Source organism: Salvelinus namaycush, chromosome 4 (genome assembly GCF_016432855.1).
Source record: "Salvelinus namaycush isolate Seneca chromosome 4, SaNama_1.0, whole genome shotgun sequence".
NCBI classification, from domain to species: Eukaryota; Metazoa; Chordata; class Actinopteri; order Salmoniformes; family Salmonidae; genus Salvelinus; species Salvelinus namaycush.
The window spans coordinates 47215123-47238389 of record NC_052310.1 but is presented as its reverse complement, the minus strand read 5'-3'; the positions used below and the strand labels follow the sequence as shown (position 1 = coordinate 47238389).

The 23267-nt window shown below is 41.7% G+C and overlaps 1 protein-coding gene across 1 annotated transcript; it reads right to left on the bottom strand.

The window, feature by feature from the left end:
* Positions 1-1998: 1998 nt before the first annotated feature.
* LOC120045639 (carbohydrate sulfotransferase 15-like) lies at positions 1999-18957 on the bottom strand. The gene is made up of 7 exons (XM_038990555.1): positions 18321-18957; positions 17845-18187; positions 16818-16961; positions 5758-5914; positions 5240-5396; positions 3324-3471; positions 1999-2402 (listed from the first exon to the last, which is right to left on the bottom strand). The coding sequence occupies exons 1-7, from the start codon at positions 18801-18803 to the stop codon at positions 2212-2214; spliced, it is 1623 nt and encodes a 540-aa protein (XP_038846483.1). The 5' UTR covers positions 18804-18957; the 3' UTR covers positions 1999-2211.
* Positions 18958-23267: the final 4310 nt, after the last annotated feature.

Here is a 23267-nt window from a genome sequence, read left to right as displayed (position 1 = left end):
ATGCAGCATCAGTGAGAAGCACTATGCTGTTCATTCAGAAATGTTTTCTGGGAATTGATGAGGGGGTGTAAATGACCAACAAATGTTGTACGAATGCCAAACGTTTTGCTGTAGAAAGGGACCAGATATTTCTGTGACTTTTAAAGTCAATAAAATGAATGTGACTTTACAAGTTTGCCACTCAATATTGTTTTTATTATTATTGTCAATATTATTATTATTATTCATAGTGGAATACATCGGACATAAAAGGTTCCTACAGGAACCTTAACACCCTAAAAGGTCATTTGAAAGGTTCCTGGAAGCACCTTTAGGGGTTCCGCCAGTGTTGCAATCTGAGTAACCCCTAAAGGGGCCTCTAGGAACCTTTTCTTTTTAGAGTGTGGCACAGAAACCCGTTACTGTAATTATAAATATGGCATCTGATTTCCCCCTAGCACCTGGCTCTGATCATAGTGTAGGCCTAATGAAACAGGAGGGGGAGTGAGGTCGTCCGTGGTGGTCGGCTAACCCTTAACCTTCTGGCCCGTAACCCTGCGTGGAATCGACTGTGCCACAAAAGTATGCTGAAGCAGCAGTCGATATCCACGTTTATAAACACAGTGTCACTACAGTTGTTGTTTTTTGTGATCGTAAACATTATTTTGAGTTAATTCTATGAGGGGGGTGTACATTTCTAACTGTCCCTAAGCATTAAGGCAAGGACTCTAATATGACAATGAACACTTCAAAAACACTTCAACACCTGTGCTGAGACATTCAAAATTGACTAGAGATTGAAGTGGGTGGCTGGTAAGCTAGGCTTACTGCTTGATTTTATGTCAAAATGTGTCCACGTACAGAGTGTGTAAAAACATAGAAAATGCTGGAAAATATCAGTTAGAAACAAACAGGCCAGACTTTGGTAAGAAGATAGGTTTACATGATGTTGGGAAATTATAGATTCCATACTGAGTCTCTGTGGTTCTGCTGCCCTCTGGTGTGAGGACGTGTACCAATGTGTGTCTAGGGCAGTATATAATGGCGTCTATGCTCAAACACGAATTTCATATGAAAAAAGCAGTTTATGACCATTTGTTTACGTCTTCAACATTTAATACATTTAATGTAGTTAAAATGAACATTGTATGGCTGCAGAAACAGGGTGTTTCATGTTTGTTTTTAAAGATTAATAGAATAGAATAGAATAAAATGTTATTGTCCATCCAGGATGGAAATGTTTCTTTGGCATCACCTTCCATTACTTGAAGGCAACGTCATCTGATAAAATCCATTGTGCTGTTTGCAGCAATATTGTTTCTTACAGAATTATTTCACAATGACTGCAATTGAAATGCTCAGTGGCATACAGCAGTGTTTTCAACTCCAGTCCTCGAGTACGCCCAACTGCACGTTTGTTGTAGCCCTGGACAAGCCCACCTAATTCACCTTGTCTATTAATCATCAAGCCCGCAATGATTTGAATCAGGTGAGTTTGCTGAGGGCTACAACAAAAATGTGTGCTGTTGGGGGTACTCGAGGACTGGAGATGGGAAACACGGGCATACAGTATATAATAATGATCAGTCATTAGAATTGTGAAGGCTCTCCTTTCACTCTCGGTATGTGTTATGTCAAAGCTTCCCCACTAGAGGGAGGAGTCCACCAGTCTATCCCAGTCATTTTCCAGGAGTCTCCTACAAAAAGCGAACTCTTCACCACCCATGTAAGGGCACCGCCGTCAAATGCGTCATCACGAATGGCAAGCGAAAGGAAATCACAGAGGGAAACCACACAAAAATGATATCCTTTCAACTTCAAGTAAGGCTCCCGAGTGGCGCAGAGGTCTAAGGCACTGCATCTTAGTGCTAGAGGCGTCACTACAGACCCTGGTTCGATTTCAGGCTGTATCACAACCGTCCATGATTGGGATTCCCATAGGGCGGCGCACAATTCCCCAGCGTCGTCTGGGTTAGAGTTTGGCTGGGGTAGGCTGTCATTGTAAAAAATCATTTGTTCTTAACTGACTTGCCTAATTAAATAGAGGTTATTTTAAAAAGTACTAGACAGATGCATTGTTCAGTACCTCAGCCATTTTATTGTCTATACATTTGCCCATTGTGACATGTCATGTCCATGGTTTATCCCACTTGACAGTTTACCTCATAGGACTCATAGGACCATGGGGGACTTACTCCTCAGGACTGTATCCATCTCTGATTAAGACATTCCTCATATCTCTGTCCAGTGGAAGGCCTTGTTGTCCAGGACTGTGGCCAGTTTGTGGTTGAATGGCTGGTGGAACACCCTGAGGAGGTCCCTGGTGCTGGGCAACATGGGGCCCAAGCTCCTGTCTGCTGCCCTCCGTGTGTTGGACATGGGCCTCTTGGTGAGAGCTGCCTCGGTCTGCTCAGATAAAGGCCCTATGCAAAAGACGAATTGTTGTTCAATATTTTGTTTATAAATAGATGATTGTGTTTCTATCGTCTGCCTTGGTATAGGCTCTGAGATTACATAGGCTATGATGTCACGCTCCTAATCCTATTGCACAGCAATACTGTAGTATAACCATACTTTCACATACTGTCAACGCTACCGGTCTATTGACTTTCGAGCATGCTTGATTGATAAATGGTAGCCTACTATTTGTTGTGTAGCAGGACTAATTTAAACCAATTATGTCAGAAAAGGACCCACCGGGCACAGATGTCAGTTCAACGTCTAGTTTTGGTTTACATCCAATCAGCTTTCCACGTTGATTCAATGTCATCACATTGAATGTTTTGGTTGAAATGACATGGAAACAACATTGATTCAACCAGTTTTTGCCCAGTAGGGAGAGACATGTACTGCAATACGATTATGATTCAGGCCTATGTAATAAAAGTCAAATAAACATTTTAGACGACATGCTGCAATGCGATCTCCTTACCAACGGCAGATGCATCTGTTTTGATGTTTTTATTTGCTTACCATTATAATAATGCTCAAGCATCAAACACCTCCCCATTTCCCCCAAATGAACAATAAAGCATATTTTCTTACAATTCAGTTGATCAACCTTCTGGAAGTTGTGCACACACATCATTTGAGATTTGTGTGGAGATATGCACACTTTCCCATCATGTTCAACATGAACACAGACCAACCTTTGTGGTGCATTCAAGGTATAGAGTCTTTTTTTTATCCACACACACCTTTGATAAATGAGGAACCAGATGTTGAAATGCACACAGAGGAAGAAGCAGACATGTACATGCATCAACAATATTGTGTCCTAGCTCAACAAACCTAGGATGTTGCTGTAGAATTCAAGCTGATAACTGTGTTTTTCCAGTACGTACCCACGTTTAGGAAGTCAAAGACTTTATTTATGGTGAGTCTCAGATTGGCAGCGTAGTCTTCTAACTGCAGCACTAGGATCTGATTCCTGTGGAAGACAGTCAACCAGTCCAGCAGGAAGACAACATATAGTCCCAGGTTCAGTCTGACCTGGAGAGGACCACAACAAACACTGAACATTAGACTATCATTACATTTACATAACTATTCTACCAAGGCTTCATTGTTAAGGTGGAGAACAAGCTACATGCTATAGGAATACTGGTGATAAGAGTCACATCATGACTCGTTACAAGTACACAAGCTTACCTGCAGAGAGTGATGGAGACCAACCGACAAAAGTAATTATACTTCTGTAGATACAGCAGAGCGAGAGGAGGCACTGTCTGAGATGAACTACTCAGATGAACTCAACAGCATGGATTCAGAAGTCAAATGTAAACAGGGAGCTACTTTAGGTCGACATCCATGACGCTGCTGTATGTCAAAGAACTTATACTTTATTCATATTTATTTACCTTAATAGGTACACACGGATCTCCAAAGGTACTCCTCTGAACACCATGTTGGCACCAATATAATAACATTACTACCACAAATCAGGCTGAGAGGTATGTAGAACAGTGTGAACAGTAGTGTTTATCTCTGGCTGTGGGTATCGTGATTTGTGCTTTTCCTATGTAAACTAGCTGTGCCCCAGGCTGTGACAGCTGCAGCCAACCTGGTATGCTACTGTGTGACGAGGGTACAGACAGAGCTAGCTCAGCTCAACCCCATGGAAATGCTGCTCGGTACATTACAGCATCTGGACGGTTTATAATTTACAGAGGGCATTTGGCAAGCCTTTACTTAGCATTGCTGTACTCTGTCCAATAAGGAAATGTTTACAGCATTAAAGCTTGTGGACCCAAGGAAGGGTAGCTGCTGCATGTGCAACGGCTAATGGGGATCATCATAAACTAAACAAAGCACACATACCTGTATAAAACTGAGCCAATGTCAATGTAGTAAAATAGTTAAAACAGCAAGAAAATGTATTTTCTGAAAATAAATGACAATATTTCTAGAGACTACTTCCTAAATAACTTCCCGTAAGTGCATCTCAGTTTAATCAGCTCTGAAAGGAAACTTCACAGTTCCTCACTAATCAAATCAGTGGCATATGTCACAACACAATTTCACTAGCCTCAAGGAAGTAGCCGTGATTTGAATAAAATATCCTATTAGACATGGAAAATAAAGGCCTGAGTTATGGATCACAATTTGGCACGGAATCAATCTAGCTAAGGCCTGGAAAATGTATCACAATTTGGCATGGACAAAGCCATCTCTGAATAACTTTGTATGCACTTTGATGACATCCCACTGGGCAAAAACTGTTTGCATCCACATTGTTCCCATGTCATTTCAACAAAACCAAAAAATGGGATGATGCTGAATCACTGAGGATTTGCAAAAAGATTGGATTTGTAAAAAGTCATCAACATAATGGGGATTTAGTACTTTTTTCACCCACATTTTAACCCAACTCCAACGACATACTGACATTTGTGGTTGATTTCACATTAAATTCAGGTTATCTGGCAACTCAACCAAGCGTAAATCAAAACTAGACATTGAACTGCCCTCTGTGGCCTGTGGGATAATGCTCTTTTAATAAATGCGGTACAAATTAGTGTTTCTTCTTGCTCTTGCACATTACTTCCCATCTAGACAATACACTATCCACCAAAGATAGTGACACAATAAACAGAATATTGCATTCCAATGCATTTACTTTGAATACCTATGGTAAGAGACTGTTGTACATTTCCATTGCCAGGAATAAAAATATGCATGCATGACTGTAAGTCGCTTTGGATAAAAGTGTCTGCTAAATGGCATATGTATTGTTATTTTATTTATATGTTCCACTCACCGGCATGGCATTGGAGAGTCTAGTATTGTAGACACAGGAACGCATGGAGCTCTCTGCTAAACAAGCCTCAAACAGCTGTAAAGATTCTGAGACCCTCTGGTCAAAGTCCTCCACTGACTTGTTAGCCATGTTGAAGTACAGGTAGTCTGAATACAACCTAAACCACAGGGAGACACAAACCAGAAAACATACTTTCATCAGATACATTGACCAAATGCACAGACATTCCTATAGTGAAAACTATGTGACAGCAAGTCCACAAATTCTCGAGTTCTACAGATGTAGGACTTAATTTGATCACCCTGGTGTGTGAGAATAGTGTATTCAATGTTTAAAAAGGATTCTAAGGTTTGTAATTTCCACGTTAACATTTCAGACTTGATTTGCACAAACACAAAAATGGATCAACCCCGAAAAAAATGTCCATTAATTATAATCCATATGATAATGTACTGCAGTTGCTGCAGGATTATTTCCTGCTGTGAGAAACTGGTCAAATTACGATCCCACATCTGTACCTCTCTACTGGGTCTCTGAGCATGACGATGATTTTAGCGTTGGGCTGAACAGTGTGGATGAAGTCCTGGGCCAGGAAAGGAGGCTCCCCATCCACCCGGTTGTCATAGAGATAGCTCCAGGCTTGGTTGTCCCACATCGTGGATGCGCTTGCTTCACCTGTCAATCCAACAGAAGTGTGATGCCCATTTAAAGTGATAATGCCAGAGAAGCTGGTGTTTGGAGGCAAACTGTGCCAATATATCCTCCAGACACCGGATTTGAGGGAATTATCACTTTCATACAACGGGATACCAACATATTAAATTAATGATGGACCTATTTTCATTAAAAACGTATTTTTTATGAATTTATTCATACTATTTCATCCTTCCACGAGATATAGTCCTGACACAAATGTAGGGTTGCTAACCAAGCCAGCTGGTTGTTCATTCTATTGGTTAGGTTGCCAGAGTAGCCGGGGACTTTAACTTCTTTGGGCTGCAGGGGCAGTATTGAGTAACTTGGATGAAAGGTGCCCATTTCAAACGGCCTCGTACTCAATTCTTGCTCGTACAATATGCATATTATTATTACTATTGGATAGAAAACACTCTCAAGTTTCTAAAACCGTTTGAATTATATCTGTGAGTAAAACAGAACTCATTTTGCAGCAAACTTCCTGTCAGAAAGTGAAAAATCTCAAATCGAGGCTCTGTTCCAGGGCCTACCTAATCTTTTGCTTGAAATCTATTAGTATACATGCACTTCATACGCCTTCCACTAGATGTCAATAGGCTGTGAGAGAAGAAATGGAGTGTATAGCTTGATCTGAGGTCGAATAAGAGCTCTTGGCATGACGTGACACCAATTTCCTGTTTTCAGGAAGGCGCGAGAAGGAACCGGGGATTGCCTTCTGAAAAGCTGTCGTTATAGACGGCTACTATCTCCGGCTTTGATTTTATTTGATAAATGTGACAATATCATCGTAAAGTATGTTTTTTCAATATAGTTTAATCAGATTATTGAATTTTTTTCGGGAGTTTTGGCGTGTTCCGTTCTTTGCGTTTGTTCACGATGGACAGCTTCACGCCACTTGGCAAGTTTTGCTTGCTCATTCGAGAGGGAAAAATGACATTCTAAATCCAAACAACGATTGTTCTGGACAAAGGACCACTTGTACAACATTCTGATGGAAGATCAGCAAAAGTAGGACCCATTTATGATGTTATTTCCTACTTCTGTGGAAAATGTGTCGTTGTGTTTTCCGCTTTGATTTTGGGCGCTCTCTCGCAATAACGTAAGCTGGATGTCGTACTGAAGTTATTTTTAGAATTCTAACACGGCGATTGCATTAAGAGCCTATGGGGGCGCCATTTCGACTTTGTAAAAATGAGTTCCCAAATTAAACTGCCTCGTACTCAATTCTTGCTCGTACAATATGCATATTATTATTACTATTGGATAGAAAACACTCTCTAGTTTCTAAAACCGTTTGAATTATTTCTCTGAGTGAAACAGAACTCATTCTGCAGCACATTTCCTGTCAGGGAGTGAGATTTCAGAAATCGAGGTCCCTGTTCTGAGGTCAGTTTATAAGTCCCCATGTAAGCCATCGGGCTACATGCACTGCATACGTCTTCCTCTAGATGTCAGTAAGCGGTGAGAATTTGAATGGAGTGGATTGCGCAATCTGGGACCCTATATAAGACCGTGGAACGGAAGTACCGTCCTTTTCAACGGTGCGCCTGGCGCAAGAAGACATCACAATGGCGTCCTGCAAACACTTTCGTTTTAGTAGTTCTATATCTCCGGTCATGTTTTTATTCATTATAGGTGTTAAAGACATCATAAGGTAGTTAATTTAACTTTTTATGGCTGCAGGGGCAGTATTGAGTAGCTCTGATTAAGGGTGCCCATTTCAAACGGCCTCGTACTCAATTCTTGCTCGTAAAATATGCATATTATTGTTATTATTGGATAGAAAACACTCTCTAGTTTCTATAGCCGTTGGAATTTTGTCTCTGAGTGAAACACAGCTCCTTCTACAGCACTTTTCCTGACAGGGAGTCAGATTTCAGAAATCTTGGCCCCTGATCTGGGGTCGGTTTTAAGGTCCCTGTAAATGCTATGAGGATACAAACACTGCTTACGTCTTCCCCTGGATGTCAGTACGTGGTGACGCTTTGAATGGAGTCGATTGCGCAATCATGGCCTGTATAAAACAAGAAATACCGGAAGTACCGTTCTTTTCCTGCTGCGCCTGACGCACGATGTACGTTGGACCTGCTCTCTTTCCAAGCTTGGGTTTAGCCAGTAATATTTCGCCGGTCATGTTTTTACTCGTTAGAGGTGTTAAAAACATCATAAGGTAGTTAATTTAAACCGTTTTATAGCAATTTATATCCGTTTAGTGCGATTTTGAGGCAGTTCTATGTGATGCTCTTTGAAGCTTTGGGCACGTTTCGGGGTCCCGGTCGAACGTTAGTGGGCATTTCGACGGACAGAGGACATCTTTCGACCAAAAGAAGATTAGACCCAAGAAAGGATACATTGCCCAAGATTCTGATGGAAGATCACCTCACAGTAAGAAATATTTAATATGATAAATCGTTGTTCTGTCGAAAAATTTTAAACGCATATTCCGCCATTTTGTTTGGTATAGCTTCGCTTGGCGAACCCTGTATTGCACAGTAAGGATAATTTTAGAAATGTAATTCAGCGATTGCATTAAGAACTAATTTGTCTTTCGATTCCTGTCAACCCTGTATTTTTTAGTCAAGTATATGATTAGCTATTGATTAAACTAGATCACTCTGAAAGATGGCGACCGACATTTCCAGGCTTGTTTTGCTACTATTTTCATTGTATAACCACGGTTTTTTATGGCTAAATATGCACATTTTCGAACAAACTCTATATGTATGTTGTAATATGATGTTACAGGAGTGTCATCGGAAGAATTCTGAGAAGGTTAGTGAAAAAATTAATATATTTTGGCGATGATAACGATATCGCTCTCTTTGGCTTGAATTCATGCTGGGGTAACGTTTGCATATGTGGTATGCTAATATAACGATTTATTGTGTTTTCGCTGTAAAACACTTAGAACATCTGAAATATTGTCTGAATTCACAAGATCTGTGTCTTTCCATTGCTGTGAGCTGTATATTTTTATGAAATGTTTTATGATGAGTAAATTGGTAAAACACGTTGCTCTCTGTAGTAATTCTAGTCGAGTTGTCATGGTGGGTGCAATTGTAAACTATGATTTCTACCTGAAATATGCACATTTTTCTAACAAAACCTATCCTATACAATAAATATGTTATCAGACTGTCATCTGATGGGGTTTTTTCTTGGTTAGTGGCTATCAATATCTTTATTTGGCCGAATTGGTGATAGCTAGTGGTGGAGAGAAGAAATGGTGGACAAAGAAAAATGGTGTATTTTGCTAACGTGGTTAGCTAATAGATTTACATATTGTGTCTTCCCTGTAAAACATTTTAAAAAACAGAAATGATGGGTTTATTCACAAGATCTGTATCTTTCATCTGGTGTCTTGGACTTGTGATTTAATGATATTTAGATGCTACTATTTAATTGTGACGCTATGCTAGCGATGCTAATCAGTGTGGGGGGGGTGGGGGGATGTTGTCATAGGTGTACCGATATCGGGCTTGCAGCCATAACAGGTTATACCGACTTATAGCAGTTTATAGCAGTTTATTGCGATTTTCTGGGATTTCTTTGTCATGCGCTTTCACGAGTTGGACACTTCTCCAGTGGGTGGCTATCGTTAGCTGCTATTTCGACAGGAGAAGAGGACATCTTTCAACCAAAAGACGATTGTTCTGGAGAAAGGACACCTTGCCCAAGATTCTGATGGAAGCTCAGCTAATAGTAAGCAGTCTTTATGCTGTTAATTCGTACTTATGTTGACAAATGTCAAATAATAATTCCGCCATGAATTATGGTGCGGTCTCGCTTTAGCGCACGCTGTATTGCGCAGTAACGTTAATTTTAAAAATCTAACACAGCGATTGCATTAAGAACTAATTTATCTTTCATTTGCTGTCCAACTTGTATTTTTTAGTCAAGTTTATGAATAGTTTTCGATTAGAATAGGTGCCTCTCCAAGATGGCGCCGGACAGATTGCTTGACGTTTTGGCCACTAATCACATTGTATAACCACGATTTGTGCCGCTAAATATGCACATTTTCGAACAAACTCTATATGCATTGTGTAATATGATGTTATAGGACTGTCATCTGAAGAATTCTGAGAAGGTTAGTGAAAAAATTAATATCTTTTGGTGGTTTATACGTTATCGCTATGTTTGGCTTGAATCAATGCTGTTGTGATGTTTGCTATTGTGGTAAGCTAATATAACGCTATATTGTGTTTTTGCTGTAAAACACTTAGAAAATCTGAAATATTGTCTGGATTCACAAGATCTGTGTCTTTCAATTGCTGTACGCTGTGTATTTTTAGGAAATGTTTTATGATTAGTAATTAGGTAATACACGTTGCTCTCTGTAGTTATTCTAGTCGCTTTGGTGAGAGTTGTGATGGTGGCTGCAATGGTAAACTATGATTTATACCTGAAATATGCAAATTTTTCTAACAAAACATATGCTATACAATAAATATGTTATCAGACTGTCATCTGATGAAGTTGTTTCTTGGTTAGTGGCTATTTATATCTTTATTTGGTCGAATTTGTGATAGCTACTGAGATGGAGTAAAAAACTGGTGGAGTAAAAAAAGTGGTGTCTTTTGCTAACTAATAGATTTACATATTGTGTCTTCCCTGTAAAACATTTTAAAAATCAGAAATGATGGCTGGATTCACAAGATGTGTATCTTTCATCTGGTGTCTTGGACTTGTGATTTAATGATATTTAGATGCTAGTATTTACTTGTGACGCTATGCTAGGCTATGCTAGTCAGCTTTTTTACTGATGGGGGTGCTCCCGGATCCGGGTTTGGGAGGAATTAGAGGTTAAGAACTAAGCTATCTTTAATTTGCTGTCCAACATGTATTTTTTAGTAACGTTTATGAATAGTTATTTGATTAGATTAGGTGCCTCTCCAAGATTTCTCCGGACATTGTTATTGCATTTTGCCTAGTATTCACATTGTATAACCACGATTTGTGCCGCTAAATATGCACATTTTCGAACAAACAATATATGTATTGTGTAATATGATGTTATCCTGTTTGGGGTGCAGCCCGACACCGGTACACTTATGACAACATCCAGCTCAAGTGCAGGGCGCGAAATTCAAAAGATATTTTTTTTAAATATTTAACTTTCACACATTAACAAGTCCAAGACACCAGATGAAAGGTACACATCTTGTGAATCAAGCCAACATGTCCGATTTTTAAAATGTTTTACAGGGAAGACACAATATGTAAATCTATTAGCTAACCACGTTAGCAAAAGACACCACTATTCTTACTCCATCAGTTTTTTACTCCATCACTAGCTATCACAAATTCGACCAAATAAAGATATAAATAGCCACTAACCAAGAAACAACTTCATCAGATGACAGTCTAATAACATATTTATTGTATAGCATATGTTTTGTTCGAAAAATTTGCATATTTCAGGTATAAATCATAGTTTACATTTCAGCTACAATCAGAAATTGCACCGAAAGCAGCCATAATATTTACAGACACCAACGTCAAATACCTAATTACTCATCATAAAACATTTCTGAAAAATACATAGTGTGCAGCAATTGAAAGACAGGCATCTTGTGATTCCAGACAATATTTCCGATTTATTAAATGTTTTACAGCGAAAACAAAATGTAGCGTTATATTAGCGTAGCCACAATAGCCAGAAACACTTGGGCGCCCAAGACCAGTTCACATGCACGACAGATATTAGAAATAGCATCATAAAATGTTTCTTACTTTTGGTGATCTTCCGTCAGAATGTTGGACAAGGTGTCCTTTGTCCAGAACAGTCGTTGTTTTGATCTGGAACGGCAAATATCCCTCTTCATTTAGCATGGGCACTTGCCAAGTGGCACGGATCACTCCAACGTCAACAAAGTCAGAGAACGGAACACGGCAAAACTCCCGGAAAAATTTCAATAATCTGATTAAACTATATTGAAAAAACATACGTTACGATGATATGGTCACATGTATCAAATAAAATCTAAGACGGAGATGTTAGTCGTCCATAACGAGAGCAAAACAGAAGGCAAATTCATGTCCTCTTTCGCACGCTCCAGAAACAGGAAATGGACGGTCACGTCAAACAAAGAGCTTTAATTCCACCTCAGACCAAGATAAACACGGAATTTTTTCTCTCACCCCCTCTTGACAACCAGGGGAAGGTGTATGAAGTGTATGTAGACTCTTACGTATCACGCCCATGTATAGGCATGAAGTTGAACAGAGCCTCGATTTCTGACATTCCACTTCCTGGTCAGGAAGTGTGCTGCAGAATGACTTCTGTTTCACTCAGAGAAATAATTCAAACGGTTTTAGAAACTAGAGAGTGTTTTCAGTAATAGTAATAATAATATGCATATTGTACGAGCAAGAATTGAGTACGAGGCCGTTTGAAATGGGCACGATTTAACTGGCTACTCAATACTGCCCCTTGCAGCCATAACAGGTTATAGGACTGTCATCTGATGAATTTTGAGAAGGTTAGTGAAAAAATTAATATATTTTGCTGGTTTATTCGTTATCGCTACTGTTGGCTTGAATCAATGCTGTTGTGTTTTTGGCTATTGTGGTAAGCTAATATAATGCTATATTGTGTTTTCGCTGTAAAACACTTAAAGAATCGGAAATATTGGCTGGATTCACAAGATGTTTGTCTTTAATTTGCTGTACACCATGTATTTTTCATAAATGTTTTATGATGAGTATTTAGGTATTTCAATTTGGTCTCTGTAATTGTTCTAGCTGCTTCGGTGCTATTTCCGATTGTAGCTGCAATGTAAAACTATGATTTAAACCTCAAATATGCACATTTTTCGAACAAAACATAGATTTATTGTATAACTTGTTATAAGACTGTCATCTGATGAAGTTGTTTCTTGGTTAGTTTGGTTGGTTCTTGGTTAGTTAGGTTGGTTTTGTGCAAGCTACCTGTGCTGTGAAAAATGTCCTTTTTTGTATTTGGTGGTGAGCTAACATAAATATACGTGGTGTTTTCGCTGTAAAACATTTTAAAAATCGGACATGTTGGCTGGATTCACAAGATGTGTATCTTTCATTTGCTGTATTGGACTTGTTAATGTGTGAAAGTTAAATATTTCTAAAAAATATCTTTTGAATTTCGCGCCCTGCACTTGGACGGGCTGTTGTCATATTGAGCCCGACACCGGCCTGCAGCCATAACAGGTTAATGCAGGGAAACTTAAATTCGTTTTACCTCATTTCTATCAGCATGTTAAATGTGCAACCAGAGGGGAAAAAATTCTAGACCACCTTTACTCCACACACAGAGACACGTACAGAGCTCTCCCTCGCCCTCCATTTGGCAAATCTGACCATAACTCTATCCTCCTGATTTCTGCTTACAAGCAAAAATTAAAGCAGGAAGCACCAGTGACTCGGTCTATAAAAAAAGTGGTCAGATGAAGCAGATGCTAAACTACAGGACTGTTTTGCTTGCACAGAATGGAATACGTTCCGCGATTCTTCCGATGGCATTAAGAAGTACACCACATCAGTCACTGGCTTTATCAACAAGTGCATCGAGGACGTTGTCCCCACAGTGACTGTACGTACATACCCCAACCAGAAGCCATGGATTACAGGCAACATTCGCACTGAGCTAAAGGTTAGAGCTGCCGCTTTCAAGGAGTGGGACTCTAACCCGGAAGCTTATTAGAAATCCCACTATGCCCTCCAACAAACCATCAAACAGGCAAAGCATCAATACAGGAATAAGATCGACTCGTAGTACACCGGCTCTGACTCTTGTTGGATGTGGCAGGGCTTGCAAACTATTACAGACCACAAAGGGAAGCACAGCTGAGAGCTGCCCAGTAACACGAGCCTACCAGACGAGCTAAATAACTTCTATGCTCGCTTTGAGGCAAGTAACACGGAAACATGCATGATAGCATCAGCTGTTCCGGACGACTGTGTGATCACGCTCTCCGCGGCCGATGTGAGTAAGACCTTTAAACAGGTCAACATTCACAAGGCCGCTGGGCCAGATGGATTACCAAGACGTGTACTCCGAGCATGCACTGACCAACTGGCAAGTGTTTTCACTGACATTTTCAACCTCTCCCTGTCTGAGTCTGTAATACTAACATGTTTCAAGCAGACCACCATTGTCCCTGTGCCCAAGAACACTAAGGTAACCTACCTAAATGACTACCGACCCGCACACTGCCCTTTTCCACCTGGACAAAAGGAACACCTATGTTAGAATGCTATTCATTGACTACAGCTCAGCGTTCCACACCATAGTGCCCTCAAAGCTCATCACTAAGCTAAGGACCCTGGGACTAAACACCTCCCTCTGCAACTGGATCCTGGATTTTCCGACGGGCCGTCCACAGGTGGTAAGGGTAGGTAACAACACATCCACCACGCTGATCCTCAACACGGGGGCCCAGTTCTTAGTCCCTGTCACACCCTGGCCTTTGTTATATTGATTTTCTTTATTAGTTTAGTTAGGTCAGGGTGTGACATGGGGGATGTTTGTGTGTTTTGTCTAGTTTAGGGTGTGTGTATTGTTTAGGGGGTTTTGTAGAATGTATGGGGTTGTGTTTATTGTAGGTGTTTAGGAAAGTCTATGGTTGCCTGGTTTGGTTCTCAATCAGAGACAGCTGTTTATTGTTGTCTCTGATTGGGAGCCATATTTAAGGCAGCCATAGGCTGTAGGTGTTTGTGGGTAATTGTCTATGTTCTATGTTGCATGTGTGCACTTAGTTCGTTTTAGCGTCACGATCGTTTGTTTTTTGTTCGTTTAGTAAGTGTTTGTTTTTCTTCATTAAAAGAAGATGTCTTTTTTCCACGCTGTGCCTTGGTCCACTCATTCGTCTCATAACGATCGTGACAGTCCCCTCCTGTACTCGCTGTTCATTCATGACTGCACGACCAGGCACGACTCCAACACCATTATTAACTTTGCTGACGACACAACAGAGGTAGGCCTGATCACCGACATCGATGAGACAGCCTATAGGGAGGAGGTCAGAGACCTGGTGCAAAGACAAGAACTTCTCCCTCAATGTGATTAAGACAAAGGAGATGATTGTGGACTACAGGAAAAGGATGACCGAGCATGACCCCATTCTCATTGACGGGGCTGCAGTGGAGCATTTTGAGAGCTTCAAGTTCCTTGGCGTCCACATCACCAACAAACTAACATAGTCCAAACACACCAAGACTGTCGTGAAGAGGGCATGACAAAACCTATTCCCCCTCAGGAGACTGAAAAGATTTGGCATGGGTAATCAGATCCTCAAAAGGTTTTACAGCTGCACCATCGAGAGCATCCTGACGGGTTGCATCACTGCCTGGTAAGGCAACTGCTTGGCCTCCGACCGCAAGGCACTACAGAGGGTAGTGTGTACAGCCCAGTACATCAGCCCAGGGTTAGTTTGTTATATCTGGAGTACTTCTCCTGTCTTATCCGGTGTCCTGTGTGAATTTAAGTATGCTCTCTCTAATTCTCTCTTTCTCTCTTTCTTTCTCTCTCTCAGAGGACCTGAGCCCTAGGACCATGCCTCAGGACAACCTGGCATGATGACTCCTTGCTGTCCCCAGTCCACCTAGCCGTGTTGCTGCTCCAGTTTCAACTGTTCTGCCTGCGGCTATGGAACCCTGACCTGTTTACCGGACGTGCTACCTGTCCCAGACCTGCTGTTTTCAACTCTCTAGAGACCGCAGGAACGGTAGAGATACTCTTAATGATAGGCTATGAAAAGCCAACTGACATTTACTCCTGAGGTGCTAGCTTGCTGCACCCTCGACAACTACTGTGATTATTATTATTTGACCATGCTGGTCATTTATGAACATTTGAACATCTTGGCCATGTTCTGTTATCTCCAGCCGGCACAGCCAGAAGAGGACTGGCCACCCCTCATAGCCTGGTTCCTCTCTAGGTTTCTTCCTAGGTTTTGGCCTTTATAGGGAGTTTTTCCTAGCCACCGTGCTTCTACACCTGCATTGCTTGCTGTTAAGGGTTTTAGGCTGGGTTTCTGTACAGCACTTTGAGATATCAGCTGATGTACGAAGGGCTATATAAATACATTTGATTTGATTTGATCAGCGTGGCCAAGCTTCCTGCCATCCAGGACCTCTATACCAGGCAGTGTCAGAGGAAGGCCCTAAAAATTGTAAAATACTCCAGCAACCCAAGTCATAGACTGTTCTCTCTGCTACTGTTCTCTCTGCTTCGCAAGCGATACCGGAGCACCAAGTCTAGGTCCAAGAGGCTTCTAAACAGCTTCTACCCCCAAGCCATAAGACTCCTGAACAGCTAATCAAAGGGCTACCCAGACTGTTTGCATTGCCCCCCCTTCTATGCTGCTGCTACTCTCTGTTATTATCTATGCATAGCCACTTTAATAACTCTACCTACATGTACATAATTACCTCAATTACCTCGACACCGGTGCCCCCGCACATTGACACATTGACTCTGTACCGGTACCCCCTGTATATAGCCCAGCTATTGTTATTTACTGCTGCTCTTTAATTATTAGTTATACTTACCTCTTACTTTTTTTCATTTTTTTTCTTAAAATTACATTGTTGGTTAAGGGCGTGTAAGTAAGCATTTCACTGTAAGGTCGACACCTGTTTTTGGCGCATGTGACAAATAACATTTGATTTGATTTGAATCACACAACTCCTCCTCCTCACATAAACGTATACACACACACACACACACACGCAGAGTAAGACGACAGCCTCCATGACTAACTTTCTTGAAAAGAGTGAAGAAGCCTATGACTAACTTTGTAGAGTGCAACCCAAGAGTTTATAAAGACTTTCAAATTATCTCAATTATTATTCAAGTATATATAAATGACCTACAGTACATATATGACGACCTGTATGTTACCTGTGATGAGGTGTCGCTGGCTGTCATCTCCAGAGGTATTCCCCAGTATTCCCTGCTGGATGTGGTAGGCAGCCAAGTCAAAAAGGTCCAGGTAGTCCTCCACAGGGAAGCGCTCCAGGAGGCCGTCTTTAAGATGGATGATACCTGCACCACAAGGGAAAACAACATCATGGTCAATGACTTCATCATTCAATCTTATTTTACTACCACTTCCATCTATGATCTATCATAACTCTAGACCCTCTCAAAAGCAAATCATATTTTTCAACAAAACTTCTCTGCCAGCTTAAGGTGATACAATTTTGACTGTAAGTTCCTTCCATATTTTCACACCTGTCAGAGCTCAGAGCAGATTAAGACCTCCGACTACGTCGCCACAGGAGACCCGATGTAGCTGCCTTTCTGATCCATTGTCAGCAGAAAGATCAACATCCAACCATTTCCCGCACTGCTTTGAACGCCCACAAATCCACTTGGCGATGGAGTCGGCAATCAATGCACGCTGTGTGATCTACAGTATGGCTCTCCTCAGAGTGTGATCCGACACCTACGCTGCCTCTCAGAAGCATTCCATTCAATTAAAGGAATTACAACAGACACTAGGCTGGAGGGGCTGGACCTGGTCTCATCTATCACCTGCACACTACAGTAGAGGTCTAGAACAACACTTACTTACTCTGTACAAAGGTTTAGAAAAATAACTGTAGGGGGAATTACAAGTGGAGATGATCAAAACAGAGGCATCTCTTTGGGTCTTCATTCAGTTATATTGTTACTAGTGTACATAATGTAGATTTAGGCACAGTCATTGGGAAAAGAGGCACACTGGATTACCTCAAAATATATGTAATATGAATATGAATGGAAATAAGTTCATCCACACACTACTGGTGGTTCCCCCTGGAAATGTATTTTGGCAGGGTGAAAAGTCTGTTGAAGCCAATGTAAAGGTTTTCCATCCAAATCAAGGGAAGTAAAATTCTTTGGGCAGCTCTACCAAAGTGAAGACAGGGGGACTAGGGCTTACCAAACCTTTTCCTTGTCCACCAGTGGGGCTCTTTCATGGTGGTGAACTTGACCTCCGGGTGTAGCAGCAGTCGGTGAAACAGGTCCGTTGTGCCACATTTGGGCTGGCCAATGATGTAGAAATATGGCAGACAGCGCAGGCGGTATTGCTTGTCGTTGAAGCTGTGGGACAAGTGTTCCTGGAAATTATTCCTCAGGTAGTCACAGACAGTCCGGAATGTCTTGGAGCGAACTGCATACAAGTTTTTCCTGTAAGGATCCACTTTGGTTTTCCCAGAGAGCTCCTCATACCAGCATGGACTCTTGATATTGGGGAGGAACTGACGAGGAATAATGGAAAACAACTGGGAAGTGCAAAACAGATACAATGTCAAACAGTCCTAGACAATTTATCTTATAATTGATATTATGATTGAAATAATTTTCGCCCTGAAACAAAATAGCACACATGAAACAACAGGCCAGACACATACTCACATGAGAGTCACTATTGACCACATCCTTCAGAAGAGGCAGCTTCCTTGGGCTGAACTCAAGCTTAGCTGTAATGCACTTCACCAGGAGCTTAATGTTGACATAGTCCTTGGTAGAGGACAGGTTAGGGGAGATGGTGCTGCTGGGGTTGACTATAGTACTGAGGTGGAACGGTGGCGGTGTCAGCATCAGACCCTTTTTATCCAAGGTCAAGACGTAAGAAGCCATAATGAGGAAGGTCAACGTCAGTCCGAGCAGGAAGCTGATAACCTTGACCTTTGTGACACTCCTCAGGGGGCCCAATGGCCACAGAGGAACCCGCCTCACCTCCAGGACACTGGGCAGGATTATGTGACCGTCATCCACATCGTCCAAACAAGGCATTGTGGGTCTTTTCCTGTAGTTCTTAACTTCCATGGGGCAGAGTTGGCCATATGTGTAGTCTGTTTGAGAAATGGCACCATTTTTGTAGTCTGTACGAGACATTATGTAGACAGGATGGAACAGGGCTGTGGAGAGGGGGATGCAGACGGGGGCCGTCAAGGCACATCTATTGTGGGATGGGAGGTGTGTGGAGGAGCAGTAGAGGGTTTATCCATCGTGGCTGCTCTAAATGTTGCTGGAGGCACAACAGGTACTATAGCACCACAGTCTGACATTCAGTAGTGTTCTCCTGTCAAACAAGAGATAATTATATGTATTTTTCAACCGTTTTTAAAACAGAGGAACATTTTGAACACTACAATGGTCAATTAATCTGTGATTGGTTTTCTCCTTCAATGGTGTAGTGTTTTGTGGACTTTGTCATATACAGCTCACAGCTGTTTCCTGACCAGCTGCTAAGTATTATTCCAGGATTAAGGTTCAGTTAGAGGCGATCTAACATGTGAGACATGTAACATTAATTCTGCGGCCTCCACTAGCAAGTCTGACCACTCCAATTACTTATCACAACCTCTCAGGAAGCTCATAGCAGAGAGTGTGTTCTTGTCAGGCAATGCTTCCCTGCTTTAGGTATAAGGATCAAACAGTGGGCACAAAAGCTTCCAATGTGAAAGCAAAATGGTCTGTCTGTACCTTCTGAATTTAGGGCTTATCAAAGTCCTTTGCCTATAGGCTAAAATAAACCTTAACAATTTAGAACACATTTCCCTCTATTCTAAGGGGAAATGAAAGGTTGATCCAAGAAAATGTTATGATTTGGAGATTAAAGGTTTTCTTGTGACATCAATTGATACAGGTGGACAAACAGCACGGCAGTCTTTTAGATAGAAAAAGCAAGTATTATTTCTGGACATGTGTGCTGAATAATTCCAGACACAGGACTGACAAAATTCTTTAAAAACACTTCCATCACACTTCCTGGAACCATAATTCATTCTGTTTTCTTTTCTTTTCAGAGTTTATACGAATGAACAATCCCTCTGGATGTTGAAATGAAATCCCAGCCAAGTTACAGTGAATTACACTTGGTACATTCAATGAATTTACAGTGTTATTCCTCATTGCATTACGGTTGTTCTATTCACACTGGGGCCTCATTAAACAGAGGCCACTGAACACTTCAGTGATTTTAAATAGTCACATATTTCTAGCACTGCCTGTCAAAAATGTTAGGTTACACTCTACTTGAGCGATGTGTCATCATACAACCTATGACATACAGCAATTAAAAATAGATTTAGTTAGAAGACATATTCAATGTGGGGTAGAGTGGGGTAAGTTGAGCAATTTTTACATTCAGCATCACTCCCTCAAGGGAAATATACTATCCTTTCTAACAAAGATTTCTACATATATTTCAGGATGTTGTGCATCACTAGAAATAATCTGAATGTGTGTAAATATTAGTTTTGAGAACATATCTTGTCCAAAAAAAGTGGTCACTTGGCACAATTTACCACAGGTATGGTGTAAGTTGAGCCACAGGGCAGGGTAAGTTAAGCCACCTACAAATCTGTACTGAATAAAATATGACCACTACCTTTATAAAACAATGCCTATCTTTATTTCCCCAAAACAATTCAACACACCCGAAATCACTTTTTTGTCTTTTAATAATTTTAAGCATCTTTTAACACAGGCTTAACACCTAACTTTGTCATTTTTTTTTACACCTTTAACATAGTCCAGGCCCTTTTGTTATCTCATATCCCAAGGATAATGCCTTGCATTACACCTTGGAAGAAAACACTTCAATTAGCTTGACCATTGGCTCAACTTACCCCAAGCAATCATTTTGACTATATTAGCCACAATAATATATCAGCCACAATAATGCACTTTCATGCTAGGTTTAGAACCTCATATTGAGACCCCAACTGATGTATAGAACAATCATTAAAAGTATCTACTTTGGTTTAGATACAGTATCATGAAACCTCTAACATAATACATGAATTTGAGTTGGATGAAAATCAATTTTTTTAACCTAACTTGCTTACCATTTTTTCTACGTGGTTTTTTCCTTCACAGACTCTATGAAATGATGACCTCTTCCTAAATATTTGGTCAAATGATTAATTCTGTGCATGGTTTCCTAGAAACAAGGGTGGCTCAACTTACCCCTTTGACTCAGCTCACCTCTTTGGCTAAACATACCCATTTTGCTCAACTTACCCCATTGGCTCAACTTACCCCACTCTCCCCTATCATTATGTGATGGTATATAGCCTATAAAGGTTTGTATCCTACTTTCAAGGTCTCAGCTGAATGTGTTCTTCTCCTGGTCCTGCTGTTGCTGATGAAGGAAGGGGGTCTCCTGTCCTCTCTTTAAAACTCGTGGAAGGTTATTGTCTGCCAGAGCCAGCAGCCAACATCCCAAAATGTAGGCTTGATTTCTGAAGAGAGACGACAAGAAGGGGGGGCAAGACCAGCATTATTAACCCCATGCGAATAAAAGCGTCTAGAATCGATCTGTGACGGAACTTGTGTGGGAAACAGGCAGTGTGGGAAACAGGCAGTGTGGAATGGAACGATTGATAAAGTAACACACACCCCCAGTGATTTCTACCATAACCTAAAATCCTTGTGTATATTCTAACATATGTTTGTATTCCCCATGAGTGCTCAATGTTCCAAAGGTTTATGTGAGTCAATACTCCATTTGAATTACTCACAATGTCTATATGCTTTTGAGCAAAAATACAACGACTCAAAAAATGCTATGTGTTTGAGGTCATCTCCACAAGGTGTAGGTCCAGTATGCAGTATCCAGCACGCAAACAGAGCATACATAAACTGTGTCTATGGGATGAGAGGACAGTGCTGGTACTGGTACTGGTGGGGATGGTGGAGGGAGAGGAGATTTAAAGATGAAAGCTGGTATATTCAACCCTGCTTGGTTCTGTCTTTGGCAGACACCTGTGTCACAGTGAGTCTTTTGGTGAGGTGATGATTTGGCATGCCTCCTTTGCAGAGATTTCAGGGAGTCAAAACCAAGAGTTTGTTTAGTCTACACACACATACACAGCTTGAGAGCTGGCACTCACCAACTGCTCTCTTCTGTGTGTTTTTGTTGTTGGAGGGTTGAGGGTCAGTGCGGGGTGGCGTACTCCGTGGCATCTCATTCATAGTTTGGCTGTGTGCTGCTGTCCTGATTCTAAGATTCTGCTAACACACACATGTATCCACGCACGCATTACAGTTTTGATGGTCATCACTGCATCCTGTATCAAAAGGTTGGCTGGATTCGCTAATGACCCGTAGATCTATACATTATTGCCTTTTTGTTTACAAGGTTAAGTTTTAATGCACCGTATTGCTATAACTGTCAAGTCTCCCCTCGCTCCGGCGCTCGACGTCGCCCGTTTACTAACCACCGGTCCTGGCAACCCTCATTACGCACACCTGCGCCCCATCACTACCATGATTACTTCTCCTTTATATAGCACTCCCTAGCATCACCGTTCAGGCAGTATTGGTTCTGTGTTCATGTCCAGACGAGTCTCTTGTTTTGTATCGCTCTATATTCTTTATTAAACTCCCCAACTGCACCTGCTTCCTGACTCCCAGCGTCATTGTTACAGAATACTGCCTCAACAAATGGAAGCAGCAAGGAATCAAGACCTCCCAGATGGTCGGCAAACAGGGATATCTACTTCGTCAACACCACGACCAGCTGGCGTATCTGGGGACGGCTATGGATGAGGTCCTCCGCGTTCCTCAACATCTCGACATTACCTGTGGGGTGTCACCTCCAACAAGCGGAGGATTCTCTACCACGAGTCGACCCAGCGAGCCAGCACCCCAGCTGATCCAGCAGTCCACCCAGATCAGCGATGCCCGTTTGTCCCTCCCGGACAAATATGATGGGACTCCATCCAAATGCCGTGGCTTCCTACAGCGGGGATCCCTCTATTTTGCTCATCAGATGGTAGCCCCCACCACCAAGAGGTCCAAGGTTGCCATGGTTATTTCCCTGCTGACCGAACACGTGTTGGAGTGGGCTACGGCCGCCTGGGAGAGAGGAGGAGCTGGGCTCCTATGAGGGGTTCATGGCTCTGTTCAGACTAGTCTTCGATCATCCACCAGAGGGCAGAGAGTGGAGTGAGCGCCTATTCCAACTACGGCAGGATGGCCAGACCGCTCTGTCAGTGTTCCAGGCATTCGTTAACAAGGTGTTCCGGGATATGCTCGGACGCCAGGTGTTCGTTTATATCGACGACATCCTGGTCTACTCAGCTGCCTAGAATGCCTCCTGGCTAACCACCTATATGTCGAAGCGGAGAAGTGCCAATTCCATCAGGAGGCTGTCTCCTTTCTGGGTTACCAGATCAGCCCGCAAGAAGTGATGATGGATGGTAAGAAGGTAGATGCTGCCAGGTCATGGCCAGTTCCAACCACAATAAAGGGGTTACAATGTTTTTTGGGGTTTGCCAACTTCTACCGTCACTTCATCAAGAACTTTAGCGCTCTCCTCTCACCTCAAGGCTGGTCACTGTACGTTGG

Excerpts from the sequence above, each read along its gene's own strand:
- LOC120045639 (XM_038990555.1), bottom strand. The coding sequence starts at position 18,803 with ATGTCTCGTACAGACTACAAAAATGGTGCCATTTCTCAAACAGACTAC. Across the intron at positions 5,397-5,757 it reads CTCAGAGACCCAGTAGAGAG|GTTGTATTCAGACTACCTGT; the intron begins GTACAGATGTGG and ends CCTGTGGTTTAG. Across the intron at positions 3,472-5,239 it reads GACTCTCCAATGCCATGCCG|GTCAGACTGAACCTGGGACT; the intron begins GTGAGTGGAACA and ends GGTCCTCTCCAG.